This window comes from Theropithecus gelada, chromosome 7a (assembly GCF_003255815.1).
Source record: "Theropithecus gelada isolate Dixy chromosome 7a, Tgel_1.0, whole genome shotgun sequence".
NCBI lineage: Eukaryota > Metazoa > Chordata > Mammalia > Primates > Cercopithecidae > Theropithecus > Theropithecus gelada.
The window spans coordinates 523,886-545,466 of NC_037674.1; the positions used below are offsets into that span (position 1 = coordinate 523,886).

General features: G+C 45.8%; 1 protein-coding gene across 1 annotated transcript in view; it reads left to right on the forward strand.

Annotated features, from left to right (window-relative positions):
• LOC112627419 (E3 ubiquitin-protein ligase HERC2-like) overlaps nt 1–21,581 on the forward strand; it is a 213,049-nt gene that overhangs the window by 161,815 nt on the left and 29,653 nt on the right. The window contains exons 49-58 of the mRNA XM_025389651.1: nt 506–697; nt 5,157–5,310; nt 10,677–10,784; nt 12,587–12,718; nt 13,145–13,303; nt 13,389–13,507; nt 14,412–14,537; nt 14,972–15,127; nt 15,518–15,633; nt 15,734–15,932. Coding sequence (XP_025245436.1) covers nt 506–697; nt 5,157–5,310; nt 10,677–10,784; nt 12,587–12,718; nt 13,145–13,303; nt 13,389–13,507; nt 14,412–14,537; nt 14,972–15,127; nt 15,518–15,633; nt 15,734–15,932 — 1,461 coding nt within the window. The remainder of the gene's footprint in view (nt 1–505; nt 698–5,156; nt 5,311–10,676; nt 10,785–12,586; nt 12,719–13,144; nt 13,304–13,388; nt 13,508–14,411; nt 14,538–14,971; nt 15,128–15,517; nt 15,634–15,733; nt 15,933–21,581) is intronic.

The following is a 21,581-nucleotide window of genomic DNA, read 5'->3' on the forward strand; positions in this document are numbered from 1 at the left end:
AAAGCAAGGGGAGAGAGACTGTGGAGAGCTTGTTACATGCCAGTGAGTCATTTGAAATAAGATTCCAGGAAAGAATTATGGAGAGGATCTAGACAAAATATATACAGCTATAGAATACACATGTAGTTTATAAACGGTTCCAAGCATACCTTATGGGTAGAGTATACAGGATGCAGCTTCATTCCAAAACTCCCCCTATAGTATCTGCCTGTGCTCCAAACTTGGACTCCATAATAAATTGTCATTTCTTTGTAGCTTAAGTCATCCCTTTTTGATGAATGCTATTGGTAATACAACAGTTCATTGGTCTTGAAAACATAGTACATGGCTTGGTGGAGATTTTAGGGGCCATCATTTCTTAATCTGTTTTCTTAAGGTCTTAAACACCTTCAAGTTTCTTACTCGTTGGTATTCATGTGTTCTCTGAGTTTGTGGGTAAACTGGTGATTCTTTATCTCTTAACATATCATTCCTCATGTTAATTGTTGGATGTCATTTGACTTAGGATGTTGAAAGCCAAAATAAAGCAGCGGGTCTGGAGCCTCAGGCCTTGGATGAGTTCACCAGTCTGCTGATTGCGGATGACACCCGTGTGGTGGTGGACCTGCTCAAGCTGTCGGTGTGCAGCCGGGCCGGGGACAGGGGCAGGGACGTGCTGTCTGCGGTGCTTTCCGGCATGGGGACTGCCTACCCGCAGGTGAGTCTCAGGGAGGGCCGGGCCGTCTGACCCTACCTCCTCCACATGGCGCCAACCTCCTCTCCAAGGGAGAGCAGCTGTGGATCACCGGTGATCTTGTGCTGGGTTTCATCCTAGTAGACAGCAGGTTAGGAGCACTCCTTTAGGACAAAACGTTTTAGCATTTACCCCAGTGACATCCTTTACCTGTTTTTTGTTGTTTGTTTTTTTGAGATGGAGTCTTGCTCTGTCGCCCAGACTGGAGTGCAGTGGCGCGATCTTGGCTCACTGCAAGCTCCGCTTCCCAGGTTCGCGCCATTCTCCTGCCTCAGCCTCCTGAGTAGCTGGGACTACAGGCGCCTGCCACCACACCCACTAACTGTTTTTGTATTTTTAGTAGAGACGGGGTTTCACTGTGTTAGCCAGGATGGTCTTGATCTCCTGACCTCTTGATCCACCTGCCTCGGCCTCCCAAAGTGCTGGGATTACAGGCGTGAGCCATCGTGCCTGGCCCCTTTACCTGTTTTACAACTGATTTGTGCATCTTTTTTTTTTTTTTGAGACGGGGTCTTACTCTGTCACCCAGGCTGGAGTGCAGTGGCGTGATCTCGGCTCACTGCAACCTCCACCTCCCGGGTTCACACCATTCTCCTGCCTCAGCCTCCTGAGTAGCTGGGACTACAGGCCCCCGCCACCACGCCCGGCTAATTTTTTTTGTGTTTTTTAGTAGAGACGGGGGTTTCACCGTCTTAGCCAGGATGGTCTCAATCTCCTGACCTCGTGATCCACCCGTCTCGGCCTCCCAAAGTGCTGGGATTACAAGCGTGAGCCACCGCGCCCAGCCTGATTTGTGCATCTTTTAAAAAATGATTCGTCAGAGTTCTTTAAGTCCCTTTTCTATCATGTGTCTTACAGTTTCCACCCCAGTTTATCTTTCATTATTAGTTTGATATTTTTTTGCCATGTAGAAATTTTTAATTATTACATGATCAAATCTGTCAGTTTTTTTCATTTATGCCTTCTGAGTTTTGTATTATGCTGAAAAAAAAATGCTCGCTTATGTGACATTGTTTTAAATAAATTCTTCCAAATTTTCTTCCAAGTTTTTTGAGACAGTTTCTCCTTCACCAGGGCTGGAGTGCGGTGGTGCGATCTCGGCCTCCCGGGATCACCTCGGCCTCCCGGGATCAAGTGATTCTTGTGCCTCAGCTCCCCGAGTGGCTGGGATTACAGGCGTGCTTCGACGCCTGGTTAATTTTTGTATTTTTAGTTGAGATAGGGTTTCACCATGTTGGCCCAGCTGGTCTCCAACTGCTAACCTCAAGTGATCCACCCACCTCAGCCTTCCAAAGTGCTGGGATTACAGGCATGAGCCACCGTGCCCGGCCTTCTTCTAAGTTTTTTATGATTTCATGTATTGTTTACATTTTTTAGGCACCTGGGATTTATTTTGATGTAAGAATAAAATAGGGATCCAACTTAATTTTTTTCCTAGATGATAAGCGTTGCCCTAACATCATTTATTGAACAATTCTTCTTTTCCCTGGTGATTTAAAAACCAGTTTTATCATATTCTAAATTCCTGTGTACATTTGGGTCTATTTACAAAACTTTTTAGACTCTAATACTATGGTATTTTAACTATTATAGCTTTAAAATGTTTTTAATGTTTGGTAGCACTGGGTCCCTAGGACTTTGTCCCTGTGGAAATGTTCTGGACAGGAGCCATCTGGGACTGTTGGCACCAGCCACGTATGACATGAGCACTGAGATATGGCTAGTGCACCTGAGGAACCAAAGGGTTTAAAACACTCAACTTGAGGCACATGTGGCTAGTAGCTGTTGAACTGGTCTGTAGGTCTGCAGTATAAAGTGAGTATCTTATTACTATGTCTTAGAAATAGGACTGATCAGTCCTAAAGGCCGTGGGCTTCCTTAAGAACTCAATCAGCAGCCGTGCTTTGCCCTGCCAGGGAGCCTGAGATGTCCTTCCTGGCTACAGATACTTCATCCCTTTCTCTGGGTGGCTACTTTGTGTGGAGGAAAGTCTCACTCTGTGACTTAGTTTAGGCAGTTTCTGTGCCTATTATGATTGGCTTTAGTTAGAAGAATATTCTCTTTAAAGGAACTTCTAAAGTTTTTAAGTAGAATTAGATTTTTTAAAAAAATCATTAAATGCAAGTTCATAGTCCTTTATCTACAATTCTGGAACATTAAAGCTTCTGATAGTCAGAAATTTTAGTAACTTAACATGATCACCAAAATGATAAAGCACTTAAGTAGAGCTGAGCAGTCTTGAAAGCACAGCAAAGGTTTGGTAGATATTTTAGGGGCTTGTTATTTCTTCATCTGCTATTCATGAAGAACTAAAAAGCTATAGGTTTCCTTTTTTCTAGTTTTTTGAGATGAGTTACTTGGCATAATTCTAAGAGATGAAATCGAGGTGAATTGCCATAAGCACTGTTACTATTTTTCATAAGTTTATTGCATTTGTGAGAGGGAAGGGTATGAATGAGAACTTCAATTTAAAATAATTCTGAGCCTTTGCCATGCACATCCCGCATTCTCAGTACAGAGGGTAGGGGTTACCTTTATATATGGATGAGGAAACTGAGGCTGAGAGGTTGTTACGGCTTGAAGACACTCACTTTGCTAGTAGGTGGAAGAGATGGGTTGGAACCCTGAGTGCTCTGAGCCCCAGCTCTGTCATGACCCCTCTGCAGATGATGCCTTTGGCAGAGCAGCCTTTGAAGGCCAGAGCCCCTGGTCAGCTCTGCACACGGGCGCTTGATGATGCCGACATCTGCTTTCAGTAACTCAACCAGGTTCCAGGAGAGACAGGAATAAGGATATGGCCGTTTTCATACTGCCCTTGCCAGGTTGGCAAGATGGCTATTTCTGTGTCCTGCCCTAACCTGATATTTGGGATTCAGAGAGAGAAATTTAGATTTTAAATCATGCCTATATGACAGTGGTATTAGTTTGTTATTAATATATAATAATATGTTTACTAAGCAAAGCTATTTCTTACCTACATATGAGGAAAAATAGAAAAAAGAATAATCTATTTCTAAAAAGTATAGAATGAGCATTAGAAGAGTTTTATTTTTTTCTGGATTAAAAATTTTGGGGTTAATAGATTATTGCTATTATGACATATTCTCTCATTTATTTTTAGAAATAACAGAGGTTATAATCACCACTCTTAACGTTAATTGTAAAAGGTTACAATTGGTGATTGTGAATCACCAATAATTTTTAAAATAAAATAAGAACACTGTGGATTGTTGAGAATGTGGCGTGGGTCTGACCCCTAGTATACTGGGTCAGGAGGGGCAGCCGTGTTGGGGTCGGCGGTCCCTCCTGTCCCAGACTCTCTGTCTGGCCTGGGCGGCTTGATGGTTCCTGATTCCTGCCCCTCCCACCGGGCTCCGTTGCCTTCTGGGATTGTGGTCATTTTCACCTACTGGGTGCTCCTTCCCTTGATAGTTTTGTTTCCAAGGCCAACTTTCCTCACTAGGAAGTGATCGTGTCTTGGTGTGAAATGAAGCCGTTGTTAGCACGGTGTTTCATCTGATCAGCTGGCACATGTTAAGTGTTGTGTGTGTTAGGAGCCTTCCAACTACTTTTTTTTTCTTTTCTTTTCTCTTTTTTTTTTTTTTGAGACAGAGCCTCTCTCTGTCCATCAGGCTGGAGTGCAGCGGCGCATTCTTAGCTCTGCAACCTTCACCTCCTGAGTTCAGGCGATTCTCCTGTCTCAGCCTCCTGAGTAGCTGGGACTACAGGCATTTTTAGTTTGTATTTTTAGTAGAGGTGGGGTTTCACCATATTGGCCAGGCTGGTCTCGAACTCCTCATCTCAAGTGATCTGCCTGCCTCAGCCTCCCGAAATGCTTGTATTACAGGCATGAGCCACTGCACTGCACCCAATGACCCTTTTTTTTTTTTTTTTTTTTTTGAGACACAGTCTTGCTTGGGTCACCCAGGCTGGGGTGCAATGGTGCGATCTCGGCTCACCACAACCTCTGCCTCCCGGGTTCAAGCGATTCTCCTGCCTCAGCCTCCTGAGTAGCCAGGATTACAGACGTGCACCACCATGCCTGGCTAATTTTGTATTTTTAGTAAAGATGGGTTTTTTCCGTGTTGGCCAGGCTGGTCTTGAACTCCCGACCTCAGGTGGTCTGCCTGCCTCGGCCTCCCAAAGTGCTGGGATTACAGGCATGAGCCACCAGGCCTGGCCCCAACGACTTTTTAATATAGATCATCTCTAAGCTTCACAGCACCTTTCAAGCTCTGTGCTGTCTCTGTTTTATGTGCAAGGAAGCCAAGCCCTGATTTGAACTCAATTTCTCAAACTTCAAGCCCTCCAGTCTGCCACCCTGTCCTTGTGGAGCTCTGGAGCAGGACGCACAGAGGTGGCATGCAGGTGACCAGGTGTGGAATTGTCGGCCTCTTTGTTCATGTCCTTGCTTCCTCTCCAGGTGGCAGATATGCTGTTGGAGCTCTGCGTCACCGAGTTGGAGGACGTGGCCACAGACTCGCAGAGCGGCCGTCTCTCTTCTCAGCCTGTGGTGGTGGAGAGCAGCCACCCTTACACCGACGACACCTCCACCAGCGGCACCGTGAAGATACCAGGTACGGGGCCGGCCCCAGGGAGGAGCTGCAGCTTTCCACCTTCAGAACGGTGTGATTCTCTAATTGCTTCAGTAGAAACAGCCGTCTCCGTTTTATAAAAAGAAGATACAGAATTGCTTCAGAATCACTTTTCTCCCCTTTTCTAAGAAACTTCTTTTGCACAATAAATCATACAGAAAGTCACACAAAGTAAATGTTCAGCGTCATGATAATCAGGCAGACGCCCTAGTCATCATGACCCAGGTCTAGACGTAACCTGTGGCAGATTCCGGAAGCCCTCAGCCTGTCCCCTGACGTCCCTCTGAGTGATGCTGTCCTGACATTGAGCCATCACTGACTTGCATTTCTGGACAGCTTCTGTTATCCGTGTGTGTATCTTTCTTTTCTTTTTAACAACTCAAGAAAAATTATTAAGAAAATTGTTGAGGCCCTGGCCTTTGATCCAGCAGACTTCTCTGCAGCCTGAATCTGCTGACTGGACACGCGTGCTGCTGTTCAGTGTGTTCCTCAGGCCCGTCCTTCTGCAAGGTGCTGCCTGATTCGGAGGCCCATAAGTTCCGCCCCTTTCGCCAGCTCCTTAGTGGCTGTGACTCAGCCCCCGCAGGCCCCTCCTACCTGCCTGTGTTTCTTTTGTGACATCAGCAGCCCCTGGGGCTTATTAGCACCTGAGGCCGTTGGCCCACGACGGACTACAAATGGTACTATTCTGGTGGAATCATCTCTTGCTTATTTATTAGCTGGAATACTTTCTTATAAAGAGACATTTCCCCTCATCCTATAGTTGGTTGCCCAAGGTGCTGTTTGCCTGAGAAAGACAAAAGCTTGATTCTTCCTTCTGTTGACCAGAGAATGAATTGGTTTCCTATCATTTCTTGAAGGTGACCTTTTTTTAAAAAATATTATTATGAACTCATGGATTGAAACATATGTGATCGTTTTACTTTATTGTGATTATCTTTGTTAAAGCTGAGATCATCCTGTTTCTAGACAGTGGCAGCCTCTTCAGTGTGGCACCTGAAGTGATTCCGGTGGTCTTTGGTTGCGTCCAGGCAGTCTAAACATGGTGACCTTGGTTTTTTGTAGGTTGCCACTCTTCACCTGGGATCTGCCCTGGATTCTTTTGAGTTCGTACTGATACTTAAAAATGTTTTCTTTTTATTTATTTTTTATATTTTATTTATGTATTTATTTGTTTAGAGACAGGATCTTGCTCTGTCACCCAGGCTGGAGTGCAGAGTGCAGTTATAGCTCACTGTGGCCTCGAATTCCCGGGCTCAACTGATCCTCCTGCCTCAGCCTCCTGAGTAGCTAGGAGTACAGGCGCGTGCCACCTCGCTTGGCTAATGTGCTGATTCCTTCTACTCAAATTCAAAAGTACAAGGTCTGTACTTCTGTTACATCTGCCTCTCTTTTCTTCCATATCGAATCCTGGTTCCAAGATACTGTTTGATAAAATATCTCGTGATTTTTCATTTGCTTTACGTAACCACATTGCATATATGACAGACTTAGGATATAATTTCAATACTGCCAACATCAGTATAATTACTGAAATTCTTAAAAATCTTAGAATATGCCCTAATTTCCTCAAATTTATTAAAATGATTATACTGCATCTACAAGAGCATAATAGCTGTTACGTACCATACTTTCTTTCAGTCTTCAAGTCTTAGTTTTACTGACTGGTCCTTGTGGGGTCTGAAGTGCACTCTACTGAATTCCTCATTAGCCCCTGAGGTCAGACTTGTCCACGAGAGTTTTTGTCCTTTGAATTTGAAAGGTAGTTTTTCTGGGTGTTAAAGCCTTGGGTCACGTCTTTTTCCTCTGTGAAAATGTGAAAATGATAACATCTTTTCCCCTTAGAAGTCACGTGTGTTTTTTCAGTCATTTTATTAGAATGTATGTTCGTGTGGCTGTTCTTGGCGATGTTCTCGGTTAGAAGCCATGTGTGTTTTCTCGGTAATTCTACTAGAACGTACATTCATGTGGCCGTTCTCGGTGATGTTCTGGGTTAGAAGCTGCGTGTGTTTTCTTGGTAATTCTACTAGAAGGTGCGTTCGTGTGGCTGTTCTTGGCGATGTTCTCAGTTAGAAGTCACGTGTGTTTTCTCGGTAATTTTACTAGAACGTGCGTTCGTGTGGCCGTTTTGGTGAAAAGCCGCTTGTGTTTTCTTGTTAATTTTACTAGAATGTGCATTTGTGTGGCCGTTGTCGGCGATGTTCTTGGTTAGCAGCCGCGTGTGCTTTCTTGGTAATTTTACTAGAATGTGCGTTTGTGTGGCCGTTCTCGGCGATGTTCTCGGTTAGAAGCCGCGTGTTTTCTTGGTAATTTTACTAGAATGTGCATTCTTGTGGCCGTTCTGTACTAGAATGGGTGTTTGTGTGACCATTCTTGGTGATGTTCTCAGTTAGAAGTCACAGTGGCTGTTCTCAGCGATGTTCTTGAGAAATCGTGTGTGCTTTTTTGGTAATTTTACTAGAATTCGTTCATGTGGCCGTTCTTGGCGACGTTCCTGGTTAGAAGTTGCATGTGTTTTTTTGGTAATTTTACTAGAATGTGCGTTCATGTGGCCATTCTCGGTGACGTTCCCGGTTAGAAGTTGCCTGTGTTTTTTTTGGTAATTTTACTAGAATATGCATTCGTGTGGCCATTCTTGGCGATGTTCCCAGTTAGAAGTTGTGTGTGTTTTTTCGGTAATTTTACTAGAACGTTTGTTTGTGTGGCCGTGTGTTTTTTCAGTAATTTTACTAGAATGTGCATTCGTGTGGCCGTTCTCGGTGATGTTCCCAGTTAGAAGTCTTGTGAGTTTTTTTTGGTAATTTTACTAGAATGTGCATTAGTGTGGCCGTTCTCGGTGATGTTCCCAGTTAGAAGTCTTGTGAGTTTTTTCGGTAATTTTACTAGAATGTGCGTTTGTCGCATGTTCTTGGTGATGTTCCTGGTGAGAAGCCGCATGTGTTTTCTCGGTGATTTTACTAGAATGTGCGTCCGTGCAGCCATTCTCGGCGATGTTCTTGGTTAGAAGCCGTGTGTGTTTTCTTGGTGATTTTACTAGAATGTGTGTCCGCACGGCCATTCTTGGTGTTCTCTGTGAGAAGCCGCGTGTGTTTTTTCGGTGATTTTACTAGAATGTGCCTTCGCGCGGCCGTTCTCGGTGATGTTCTCGGGTAAGTGGTGCTCCTTTAGTCTGTTGTCCCAAGTCTGTTTTGCAATTCTTTTGAATTGCAATCTGCAGTGTTTGTTCTGTAACCTTGCTTAGCAGTCTTTTCTAGGGACACTTGGTCCCTAGAAAACTATCCATGCATTGGATAGTTCATGACTTTTAGAGTTAATGTTGGTTACTTTCTCTTTCAAGTACCTTTTACCTCTGTTTCTTTTTAAACAATTTTCTCCTTTTTTCCTATTTGTCTTAAGGTAACATCTGCTGTATTTATTTTACACTCTCTGTTTTAGTCTCCATTGGAATGTAGTTTTGTTTTCATTGTAATTCTGTCTTCAGCTTTATTTAATTTTTTTGGTTTTCCTGTCTGATTTATGTGGTTCTTTCATGTCTTGTATCATTTTTCTAATTTCACTCTATTTGTTTTGAAATGATCAAGATTGATGTGTTTTGTGGGCATATCTTTCTGGCCTGCTTTTATTGCCTATAGGGATGTTATTTTGTTCCTTATTCTCGCTGTTTTTTTTCTGGAGACAGAGTCTTGCTCTGACACCCAGGCTGCAGTGCAGTGGCATGATTCTGACTCACTGCAGCCTCGACCTCCCAGGCTCAAGCCATCCTTCCCCATCAGCCTTCTGAGAAGCTGGGACTACAGGCTTGTGCCACCACGCATGGTTAACTTATTTTTATTTTTCGTGGAGACGAGTCTCTCTGTGTTGCCCAGTCTTGTCTCAAACTCCTGGGCTCAAGCGATTCTCCCAGCTGGGCCTCCCAAAGTGTTGAGAATTACAGGTGTGAGCCACCATGCCCAGCCTATTCCCTTTTTCTTACAATAACTTTTTATTGTATTTGGTCTTATACTTTTATCTTGCTCATTTTTATGTGAAATAATTTTTCTTGAACTTTTAGAATGAGGTGAGATTCAGAAAAGCTTTGTCACTTTGTCGCCCAGGTTGGGGTACAGTGGTACGATCTTGGCTCACTATAGCCCCAACCTCTGGACTCAAGCGATCCCCCTTCCTTAGCCTCCTGAGTAACTGGGACTATAGGCCGTGTCCAGCTAATTTTAAAAATTTTATATAGAGAAAGGATTTCACCATGTTGTCCAGGCCTGTCTTGAACTCCTGAGCTCAAGCAAGCTGGCTGCCTTGGTCTCCCAAAGTGCTGGGATTACAGGCGTGTACCACTGCCTCTGGCCCAGAAAAGCGTTTTTAAACTTTAAGTATTACTTCATGATGGAAATTTAAAGAACAAAGGATATTCCTAGTCAACATTTGCCTAGACGAAAATCTTGTGACCCTTTTTCTTTCTGTTTCTCTCTCACTTTATATCCAGTCCACCAACAAATCCTGTTTTCTCTGCTTTTTAAAATATATTCCAAATTCACCCATTTCTCCCTCACTCTAGACATTCTGGGCTAGAGCACCATGGGGTCTCACCTGGTTATCATCCCAGCAGTCACATCCTAGCTGCCTCCCTGTATTCCTGCTTCCACTCCCCACCTCCTGTGGTCTCCCCAGAATCAGGCCCCAACAGAGCATCCAGAGAGAGTGTTTTAAAACCAGTCCGAGCCTCTCAACCCTGTAACCGTAGGAGGGAACCTGAGCCCCTGCTCTACATCTTTCCTCCTTCCTTCCTTCCCCGCCTACCTCTTTCCTGGCCCCTCACTGCCATCCTCTGCTAGACCTTAAAGATCTTCCAGCCTGAAGGAAAACTCTTGTACCTCTGCTTGCACACCTCTCACACCAGACATGCGTGTTCTCCACACCAAGCAATTCTCCAGTTCTCTGGACACGCCAGGAGTTGAGGTGCTCCTCACTCCCCAGGTGACCCACAACTGCCATCTGACTGGGCTACACTTTGGGCATTCCCGCAGCCCCTGGTCAGTGTGAGGTTCGCTGTAAAGCTTGATCGGGGAGTGGGGTTGCAGTGGGAAAGTCTGCCCAGGAGTGACAGCACAAAACAAATTGGCCAAGTGGAAGTGTTTTCTGGCCTTGCAGTCCACAGACATAATCTTCAGTGGGGATGAGCTGGGGAAAGGGGCAGTCAGTCTGAGATGCTTGTATTTGAGGCCAGTTCTTTCTGGCTTTCTGCTGTTCATTCACTGTTAAACGTGGTTTTAGTTTCACTGTTTCTCCTTGGTGCACTGTTTCTACTTTGGGTGCTGATCTGAAGTGGTTGCTATGTTTTGTGTTCTGTCCTCCAGGTGCAGAAGGACTCAGGGTGGAATTTGACCGGCAGTGCTCCACGGAGAGGCGCCACGACCCTCTCACAATCATGGACGGCGTCAACAGGATCGTCTCCGTGCGGTCAGGTAAGGACAGGAGGTTGAGCCAGGATTGTCTCCGTGCAGTCAGGTAAGGACAGGAGGTTGAGCCAGATCGTCTCCGTGCGGTCAGGTAAGGACAGGAGGTTGAGCCAGGATTGTCTCCGTGCAGTCAGGTAAGGACAGGAGATTGAGCCAGGATTGTCTCCGTGCGGTCAGGTAAGGACAGGAAGTTGAGGCAGGATTGTCTCTGTGCGGTCAGGTAAGGACAGGAGGTTGAGCCAGGATTGTCTCCTTGCGGTCAGGTAAGGACAGGAGGTTGAGCCAGGATTGTCTCCGTGCGGTCAGGTAAGGACAGGAAGTTGAGCCAGGATTGTCTCTGTGTGGTCAGGTAAGGACAGGAGGTTGAGCCAGGATTGTCTCTGTGTGGTCAGGTAAGGACAGGAGGTTGAGCAGGGCATCATCTGCCCACCTGTGTCTCTGCAGACACAAACCTTCACATTTGTAGGACAGAATGCTGCTACTGTATTCTCATGGAAGTCTTGAGGAAGGGACAAAACGCTATTCAGCTGTGAAACACAATAGGTTTGCTTGCCTCTTCCCCATACTTTTAAATACAGTAATTATCTGTGATATGTGCACCATATCCCTGTCGGATGGGCTCTGCCTCACCAGACAGTTGCAGAAGGTGCTGGAGATGTGTGGGGTGCCAGGGCTCGTGCGAGGTCGTGGTTGGCATACTGCAGAGCTTCTTCAAGGGGTTTGTTTCTTACGGCTACAGTGAGGGCGTGGCCATGTGTGGAGTGACTTCTGTATGTAGATGGAGGCAGCCACGTGTCTGGCTTGTCTCTGCTACTAGGCTCCATGAGGCCAGCGGGCGCAGATGAGGACATCTGGGGGGGCTTGTGAAATGCTGTTTTACCGAGTATTTTAGAATTGGCAGTGCAGGGGTGTGTTTGCACCTTTTGAGACCTCTTTGTCCTTCATCTCAAGTGTTTCCTGTAAAGGGCCGGGTAATGCAGCCTCTGTCATAACAACATGTAGACTGGATGCCCGTGAGTGGGTGTGGCTGTGTCCCAGGAAAGCTTTATTCACACGGCATTACTTAGTTAGGTAAAGCTTTGCATGAAGTGGTCTGGTCCTGGTGGGCGTGGGTTTTTCTGGTGCTTTGACAGATGTCTGCCAGTGTAGTTTTCAGTAGTGTTGTTGGATATGACAGTTTTTCTGCGTCCAGCAGAAAGTCCTTATGGGCCATCCCTGAGCTGCTGCCAGATGGTCCTTCTGAAGCAGAAATCTAGTGGGGTTCTCTTGGCCTTCTGAGATGCTGTAATGCACCACCGCTCCTGTCCACAGCAGCCAGGCCCTCTGCTCCCTCGAGGGCGACCTCCTCTGGGCCGTGCTGAACCACACACATGGGCCCTTTGTTGGGACAGCTAGGGTTCTTCCTTCTGCTGCCTGGCCACCTGGTTGTATCAGAGCTTTCCCGGGGAACGTCCCCATGGCCCCTGGCCTGGTGTGTGCTGGAGACCCAGAGGCCACTCACTGTATTCTGGCTGTGTGGGGTCATTTCCCCACTGGGTGGTGACTTCTGCCAGGGCAGTGCCTCCCACCTGCCCTGTTTCCTGGGTACCTGGTACAGGGGCTGAATGAGTGTTTGCTGAAGAATGGTATGTATGAAAATGTGAATCCCAAGAGTGATGTGTCACTGTGCACTTCAGCTCGGGAGAGCTTGGATTGGAGGAACTAGCTCTTCACACGTGACGGAAATCCTTCTGCTTTGTGTCTAAGGAGGTTTGTGTTGATTGGATGGTGGGGTGAAGCTAACCCCGGGGTGCACTTTCTTCCTCCAGGCCGAGAGTGGTCCGACTGGTCCAGCGAGCTGCGCATCCCGGGGGATGAGTTAAAGTGGAAGTTCATCAGCGATGGGTCTGTGAATGGCTGGGGCTGGCGCTTCACCGTCTATCCCATCATGCCAGCTGCTGGTAAGGGAGGGGCTTCTGGCGATCAAGGTTAGATGACTGGCTGTGGATTGTTTTTGGAGCAACGCGGACGCGTGCACATTTCCATGTAGTGCCTGACGGCCTGTCTTCTGCTGTGTTGGAGTGAGTGCTCCCACAGGCCCCACTGAGGCATGGAACAGAACACAGAGAACTGTCCCAGCTGTCGGGCACACACTCCTCACCGGGTGTGGAAGGAGTTGTTGCTGGTGCAGTTCTCAAGGCTTTTGATTTACAGTGGAAGTGTGAGTGTGAAGAGCGAGGCTCACCGACTTGCAGTGGCAGGCGTGGGCACATCAGCTGTTGCCTTCTGGTGGGTGGGGCTGGATGGAGCCACCCTTGTTCATTGGCTTCTTATGGGGTGGTCCCTAGCTTGTGAAACACGGGGATGTTCACAGTGCTCATTCACAGGCCCTAAGGAACTCCTCTCGGACCGCTGCGTCCTCTCCTGCCCATCCATGGACTTGGTGACGTGTCTGTTAGACTTCCGACTCAACCTTGCCTCCAACAGAAGCATCGTCCCTCGCCTTGCGGCCTCGCTGGCGGCGTGTGCACAGCTGAGTGCCCTAGGTAAACGGCACCGTTACAGTTGCACCTGTCTTCCTGCTTGGAAGAAACCGTCAGACTTCTGATACTTTCTCTCTGCTCATTTCAGCCGCCAGTCACAGAATGTGGGCCCTTCAGAGGTTGAGGAAGCTGCTTACAACTGAATTTGGGCAGTCAATTAACATAAATAGGCTGCTTGGAGAAAATGATGGGGAAACAAGAGCTTTGGTATGGAGCATTCTAGTACAATTTCTAGATTTGTGACCCTTGGGGAATAAAATGTTGCTTTCGTAGTCTAAACCTCTAAATCATTGAGAAGAGTTGGGGAATTTCACATAAGAAAAAGGAGGCCTTGGGCCGGGCGCGGTGGCTCACGCCTGTAATCCCAGCACTTTGGGAGGCCGAGGCAGGCGGATCACGAGGTCAGGAGATTGAGACCGTCCTGGCTAACACGGTGAAAACCTGTCTCTACTAAAAATACAAAAAATTAGCCGGACGTGGTGGCGGGCATCTGTAATCCCAGCTACTCGGGAGGCTGAGGCAAGAGAATGGCGTGAACCCGGGAGGTGGAGGTTGGAGTGAGCCGAGATGGTGCCACTGCACTCCAGCCTGGGTGACAGAGCAAGATTCCATGTCAAAAAAAAAAAAAAAAGAATAAGGAGACCTTGGTCTCATCCAGACTTTGCACAGTTGCAGTGTATACTGAGTTCAGGTTGGACTTTGATTTTGTGAAAATCTGGGGACAGCTGTGAACACAGGATTGTGTTGATTGGACTTTACAATGAGGCTAACTGACGGCCTCCCCTGTATTTTGCTGAGTAAAGTAGTCCCTTTTGATCCTACCCATGGGAGGAGACAGGCAGCATTTGTGGGCCAGAGAGGGACTGTGTCTCTGGAAGCGGATGTGCTGAAATCATTGTAAACATTCTGAGATGAGTCTTCAGACTCCTCTTTTTTATTTTAGTGTTTATGTTCTTTTAGCTTTTTTCCTACTTGAGAATTTTGATAAGCTTTTTTTGTTTTTTAGAAGAAATAGTACCAACATAATGAAACATTTGACCATAGAAGCAAATGGTCACCCTCCCCTGCAGCCTGGATTCCTGTGATGGAATACTGTTCTGTTGTTTCTTAGAGTTTTACAGGTAGTGCTCTTGCTGCTTTGGTGAAAGGTCTTCCAGAAGCTTTGCAGAGGCAGTTTGAATATGAAGATCCTATTGTGAGGGGTGGCAAACAGCTGCTCCACAGCCCATTCTTTAAGGTAATGTTTGACTTATTTTTTAAAGTGACAATAGAGCTATTTGACTGAAAGAGCCACTGAGAGCTGTCATGTACAGTGTGTGTGTTTTAGGCCTCTGAGGGCAGCTGTAGGTATTCCTGAAGTCAAATATGAAAAAATCTCAAGAAATGATTGTGTAATCTAAACCCTTAAACCATAAGCCTGTCACCGTTAGCATGCCTTGAGATGCACAGGTGTTCTTGTCACTTAATGGCAGGCAACAAGAGTTGTTCTATGGCAGGTGGCTAGGAACGGTCAGAGATCTGTCTCCACATCACTGATGGTGGCCGTATCCTTGCTGTGTGCCCATGGCAGTCATCCTAGAATAGGAGGTCCTGCGGAAGGAGTCACAGAAACTTTGGCCTGTTCACTGCATTTCTGAGTGTCCCTGTGTTTGTCATTTTCGATGCCTGCAGGTACTGGTAGCTCTTGCTTGTGACCTGGAGCTGGACACTCTCCCTTGCTGTGCCGAGACACACAAGTGGGCCTGGTTCCGGCGGTACTGCATGGCCTCCCGCGTTGCTGTGGCCCTTGACAAAAGAACACCGTTGCCCCGTCTGTTTCTTGATGAGGTATTGCATGATGTTTTGGAATCACTTTTGGGATGCAAAAACATTCTTTGGCTATAGTGTAAAAAGATGCCAATATTATGAGACACAGAAAAATTTCGCTTGCCAAGGAATGTCAAAGAAAATAACACATAGGTGAAAATGAGTGAACTGTCACTGTGAATTTCAGTTAAAGTTTATTTTTAGTAAAATACAGATAGATTGATACTGTCTAGACATTATTAATATGTTAGACTTGATGCAGTCATTATTGGCTTTGCCCATGAGCCGTAACATTGCAGTGTTGCTCTTCCCTCATATTTTCATGCAGGGATTCTTTCTGTCTTTCCTTAGTATTTATCTGTTTTGTTGAGGTGGGTGTTTGATTTGTAACATCATAATAATTTTGTTTAGGTGGCTAAGAAAATTCGTGAATTAATGGCAGACAGCGAAAACATGGATGTTCTGCATGAGAGCCACGACGTTTTTAAAAGAGAGCAAGATGAGCAGCTTGTGCAGTGGATGAACAGGTTATTCTGTTAGAAACAAGCAGTAATGTCGATCGAGAGCGCGAGAGGCCGTGTGCGTTGTTCTTTCCCATGGCAAATGCTCACTTGATGTTTGTTATAGGCGACCAGATGACTGGACTCTCTCTGCTGGTGGCAGTGGAACAATTTATGGATGGGGACATAATCATAGGGGCCAGCTCGGGGGCATTGAAGGTGCAAAAGTCAAAGTTCCCACTCCCTGTGAAGCCCTTGCAACTCTCAGACCCGTGCAGTTAATCGGAGGGGAGCAGACCCTCTTTGCTGTGACGGCTGATGGGAAGGTAAGGGCGCTTTTTCTGTGTCACAGGGTCATTGAGCCTGAGATAGTTGTGGCTAAAGGTGTGTGTGGTTCTTAGCACATGCAAGGATCTGTACTCGGGATTAATAGTACTGTGGTATGCAAGAAGCAGCTAGAGTTTAAGATACTTATGTATAATCTTTAAATTAAAAAAAATTTTTTTTGAGACAGAGTTTTGCTCTTGTTGTCTAGGCTGGAGTGCAATGATACAGTCTTGTCTCACTGCAACCTCTGCCTCCCGGGTTCAAGCAATTCTCCTGCCTCAGCCTCCCAAGTAGCTGGGATTACAGGTGCCCGCCACCACTCCTGGCTAACTTTTGTATTTTTAGTAGAGACAGGATTTCACCATGTTGACCAGGCTGGTCTCGAACTCCTGACCTCAGATGATCCACCCACCTTGGCCTCCCAAAGTGCTGGGATTACAGGCGTGAGAGCCACCACACCTGGCCAATTTTTTTTTTTAGTTTTGAAAATACGTCACGTATACAAAAGTATTAGAATTTTTGTCTGTGTATCACTCATTAGATGTAATTCTTGTTTGCTATTGTAAATACTATCTTTTAAAAATTTATTGCTGCTGGCCTGGTGCAGTGGCTCACACCTGTAATCCCAGCACTTTGGGAGCCCAAGGCAGGTGGATCACCTAATGTCAGGAGTTCGAGACCAGCCTGGCCAACAAGGGGAAAACCCTGTCTCTACTAAAAATACAAAAATAAGCCCGGCTCAGTGACATGTGCCTTGTAATCCCAGCTACTCGGGAGGCTGAGGCAGAAGAATCACTGGAACATGGAAAGCAGAGGTTGCAGTGAGCTGAGATCATGCCACTGCACTCCAGCCTTGGCGACAGAGCGAGACTCCGTCCACTGCACCCCCTGCCCCCCCGCCAAAATAAAAGATTGCCACTGATATATAGAAATATTGGATGTTTATATATTGACTTTATGTTTGGTGACCTACTTGACTCTCACCATTCGAGTTTATCTGAAGATTTCCTGTATCTTCTTTATAGAGTGCCGTAGTCTCTAAGTGAATTCTGTCCCTTTCTTTCTAGCGTACCTCTCGTTTGTTTTTCCCGTTTGTGTGGGAGAAAGGGAGCTCGTGGTGCGGGCTGGGGTTGCGGTGTGATGCTGGGTAGGAGTGGGCGGAGGCTCCTGCCTTGATCCAGACTGGAGCCGGCGCAGATGGAGCGTTCCCAGGCTTCCAGTGGGGTTTGAGTAGAAGCCCTTCATCAGGATAGGCATGTTTCCTTCTGTTTCTATGCATCAGTGGACACTGATTTCTGTTCAACACTCTTTCTCTATGTTTTGAAATGTTCTTTCATAGATGTTTTCTTTTCTTTTTTTTTTTTTTGGAGACAGAATCTCACTGTCACCCAGGCTGGAGTGCAGTGGCACAGTCTCAACTCACTGCAACCTCCGCCTCCTGGGTTCAAGCGATTCTCCTACCTCAGCCTCCCAAGTAGCTGGGACAACAGGCGCCTACCACTACGCCTGGCTAACTTTTTTTTTTTTTTTGTATTTTTAGTAGAGACAGGGTTTCACCATGTTGGCCAGGCTGGTCTTGAACTCCTGACCTTGTGATTTGCCCACCTCGGCCTCCCAAAGTGCTGGGATTACAGGCGTGAACCACCGCTCCTGGCCGATGTTTTTTCTAATGGGTTAGTATAGTCAGCTGGATTAATTGGTTTTCTCGTATTAAAGAAACTTGCATTCTTTGGATAAATCCAGTTTGGTCAGGATCTGTATCTGGCTTGTGTTTGTGATTGTTTTGTTGAGATTTTTGGGAGATCCTATTCATGAGTGAGATACTCTCGTGTAATGTTGTGTCTCACACACGTTTGTCATTGCATAGTTTCTCTGAGTCAGGACTCTGGAGGCAGCATAACTCCATCCTCCAGCTCCGAATCTCAGCAGGCTGCAGTCGTCTTGAGGCCGTCCGAGTCCGAGCAAGGATTCAGTCCCCTGTGGACCTTTGGGCTGAGGCTTCAGGCCCTCATGAGCTGCTGGCAGAGCCTCCCCTCACTCAATCTGTTGCCACGTGTCCATAGAGGGTCTCACAGCGTGGCAGCTTCTGTCAGCAAGGGCAAGGGAGGCACAGGGGAGGGAGCACCAGCGAGAGAGAGTGGAGCGAGACAGAGCCACAGTCCTGTGTAACTGTGTCACAGAGGTGGCACTCCGTCATTCTTGCCCTGTTCTGTACATCAGAAGCAGGTCATTAAGTCCAGCTCACACTCAGGGAGAGGGAGCTGTAGGCATATTTGGAGGTGTGCAGGCTTGTTTCTAAACCAACACAATAAAGCAAGTGTCTTCACAAAGCAAGTCACACAAATTTCTTGGTTTCCTAGTGGATATAAAAGTCTGTGTATACTATAGTCTGTTAAGTCATGTCTTCAGGCTCCACTTCTAATTCTAGTTCTCTTGCTGTTTCCACCACATCTGAGGTCACTTATTCCACTTGTCTTGAACCCCTCAAGATCATCCATGAGGGTTGGAATCCGCTTCTTCCAATTCCCTGTTAATGCTGATATTTTCACCTCCTCCCATGAATCACAAATGTTCTTACTGGCATTTATAATGGTGATGGCTTTCCAGAAGGTTTTCCATTTAGTTTGTCCACATCCATTAGAGGAATCACTGTCTATAGCAGCTATAGCCTTATGGAATGTATTTTTTAAATAACAAGATTTGAAAGTTGAAATTACTCCTTGATCCATGTGGCTGCAGAAAAGATGATGTGTTAGCAGGCATGAAAACAATTTTAATCTCTTTGTACATGTTCATCAGAGCTCTTGGGTGACCAGGTACATTGTCAATGAGCAGTAATAGTTTGAAAGAAATCTTTTTTTCTGAGCAGTAGGCCTCAGTAGTGGGCCTAAAATAGTCAGCGAACCATGCTGTAAACAAATGTGCCGACTCCAGGTTTTGTTCTGTTTCTGGAGCACAGTCAGAGAGAGGTTAGCCTAATTCTTGAGGGCGCTAAGCTTTTCAGAATGGTCAATGAGCATTGACTTCAACAAATTCAGCTAATACAGACCAGCCGCATTAGCCCCTAGCAAAAGATCTGAAGCTTTGACGGCAAACATTGACTTCTCTGTAGCTATGAACGTCCTAGATGGCGTCTTCTTCTGAGAGACGGTTCCATCTACGCTGAAAGCCTGCTACTTAGTGTGGCCACCTTCATCACTGATCTTGGCTAGATCTTCTGGGTAACTTGCTGCAGCTTCTACATCAGCACTTGCTCCTTTACCTTGGACTTTTATGTTATGCAGATGGCGTCTTTCATTAAACTTAGGAACCAATCTCTGCTACCTTCAGACTTTCTTTCTGCAGCCATCTCACCTCTCTTAGCCTTCGTGGAATTGAGGAGAGTTAGGCTGGATTAGGCTTTGGCTTAAGGGAATGTTGTGTCTGTTTTGATCTTCTGTCTATGCCAGTCAAACATTCTCTATATCTGCAATAAGACTGTTTTGCATTCTAATCATTTGTGTGTTAATTGTACTTCAAGAACTTCTTATTGGGTAACTGGCGCGAGAGGCCCAGCTTACAGCCTGTCTTGGCTTTCAACGTGCCTTCCTCACTAATCTTAATCATTTCTGGCTTTTGACTTAAATGAGAAATATGCAACTCTTCCTTTCACTTGAACTCTTAGAGGCCACTGTAGGGTTATTAAGTGGCCTAATTTCTATATAAGTTGGGTGTCAGGGACACAATAGGGAGGTCTGAGGAGAGGAGAGGTTTGAGGAGAGAAGAGGTCTGAGGAGAGGGAGAGGTCTGAGGAGAGGGAGAGGTCTGGGGAGAGGGGAGGTCTGAGGGGAGGGGAGGTCTGAGGAGAGGGAGAGGTCTGGGGAGAGGGGAGGTCTGAGGGGAGGGGAGGTCTGAGGAGAGGGGGAGGTCTGAGGAGAGGGGGGGTGGGAGAACAGCTGTTGGCGAAACAGTCAGAACATACACAACATTCACCGTTTAAGTTCACCGTCTTCTATGGGTGTGGTTTGTGGTGCCTCAAAACAAGTACAACAGTAACATCAAACATTAGTGATCACAGATCATCATAACAGATAAAATAATAATGAAAAAGTTTAAAATATTGCAAGAATTTTCAAAACATGACATAGAGACAGTAAGTCAGCAAGTGCTGGTGGAAGAATGGCGCCGAGAGACTTGATCAGTGTAGGGTTGCCACAGACCTTCGGTTTGTAAACAGCAGTATCTGGAGGTACAGTAAAGCGAGGCACAGTCAAATGGGGTGTGCCTGTACACAGGAGCGTGCATATTTGGAAGCAGGGATCACTGTGAACCGTGTCAGAGGCAGACTGCTAGCACAGGTGTCGACGTGGTCTAGCCTCACAAAAAGGTTTGAAATATAGTTCCTCTTTGTCAATTCTCAGGAGAATTCTGTTTTTTTTCATTGCTTCTGTGGTTATTTTAACATATGTAGTTAAAAACCTAAAGTTAATTAGTATTTCTCCCCTTCTCCCAATCAGTGACCCCTTGTTACCCAGTGTTTGGGTTCTAACCTATTCCCTCCGCCATAGACATTATTGTTGTTGTTTTGGTTGTTTTATATGGACCGTAGTTTTTTTACAGTTAGCCAAATGTTGCACATCTTTGCTTACTGTCATTTCTTACCATCATTTGTTATGTCTCAGATCTTACAAAATAATTTCCTTCTCCTTTATCATATCTTTTTCAGTTTACTTCCGTGAAATTATTTTGTTGGTTAATTCTGATTGTTGTTTCAAAATATCTTTATTTTGTCCTTTTTCTAGGGTAGGGGTTGGTAAGGACTTTCTGTAAAGGGTACAATAGTGTTTTCAGCTTTGGGTCATGTGGTCTCTGTTGCAACTTCAAAAGCAGCCCTGGACATACTATAAGTGAGTGCGTGTGGCTGTGTTCCAGTAAAACTTCATTTACAGAAAGAAATGATGGGCCTCATGTGGCCCATGGGCTATAATTGGCCAGTAGTTATGAATTCTCAGGGGCAAGCTTCTGTCTCCCTGTCAGAGCTGAGGCTGAGAAGGGCAGCTTTCTCTGTTGTTCTTATTTCTTATTCGCAATCACTGAGGGGCAACCCTTTGGAGCCCCACTTTCTGCAGGAAGTCCTTGGAGGTGCGCCGCTTTACTGTGCACCCGAGAGCCTTACACCCTCCCCTCCGAAGCTGGCTTTGGGGGCGGAGGTTGTTTATCCACCTGAGTTTGGGTTTCACTGGCTGCGTTGGCCCTTGTGGCTTCCTTACTATTATGTCAGTGCAGCCTCATGTTCGAAAGGTGTCTGAAACAGCATGGAACAGCATTTAAGTTTTTATCAGGAGGGATGTTTGCCTTCATTTGGAAAACGGCAGTCTGATTGCATGTGTATGTGTTTTTACATTAATCATGTTTTTTAAAATTAATCATAGATGTTTTGTGTCCTAAAACATTCCCACTTAGATTTAAAAAAAGAGAAAAGACTTTTTTTCCCGTGTGGTTTATATGCTGCCCTGCTGAAATACTAAAATGTGTTTGTGTTCTTTTATGGATATGTTTTTGTGGCTGTTATTGTCAGAGATTTGCATATAGTAGGTAATTAAATTGTTTTTTGCTTTTCTTGGTGTTAATTGTAGTTGGTATTCTACACAAAAATGGAAGAGTTTCCA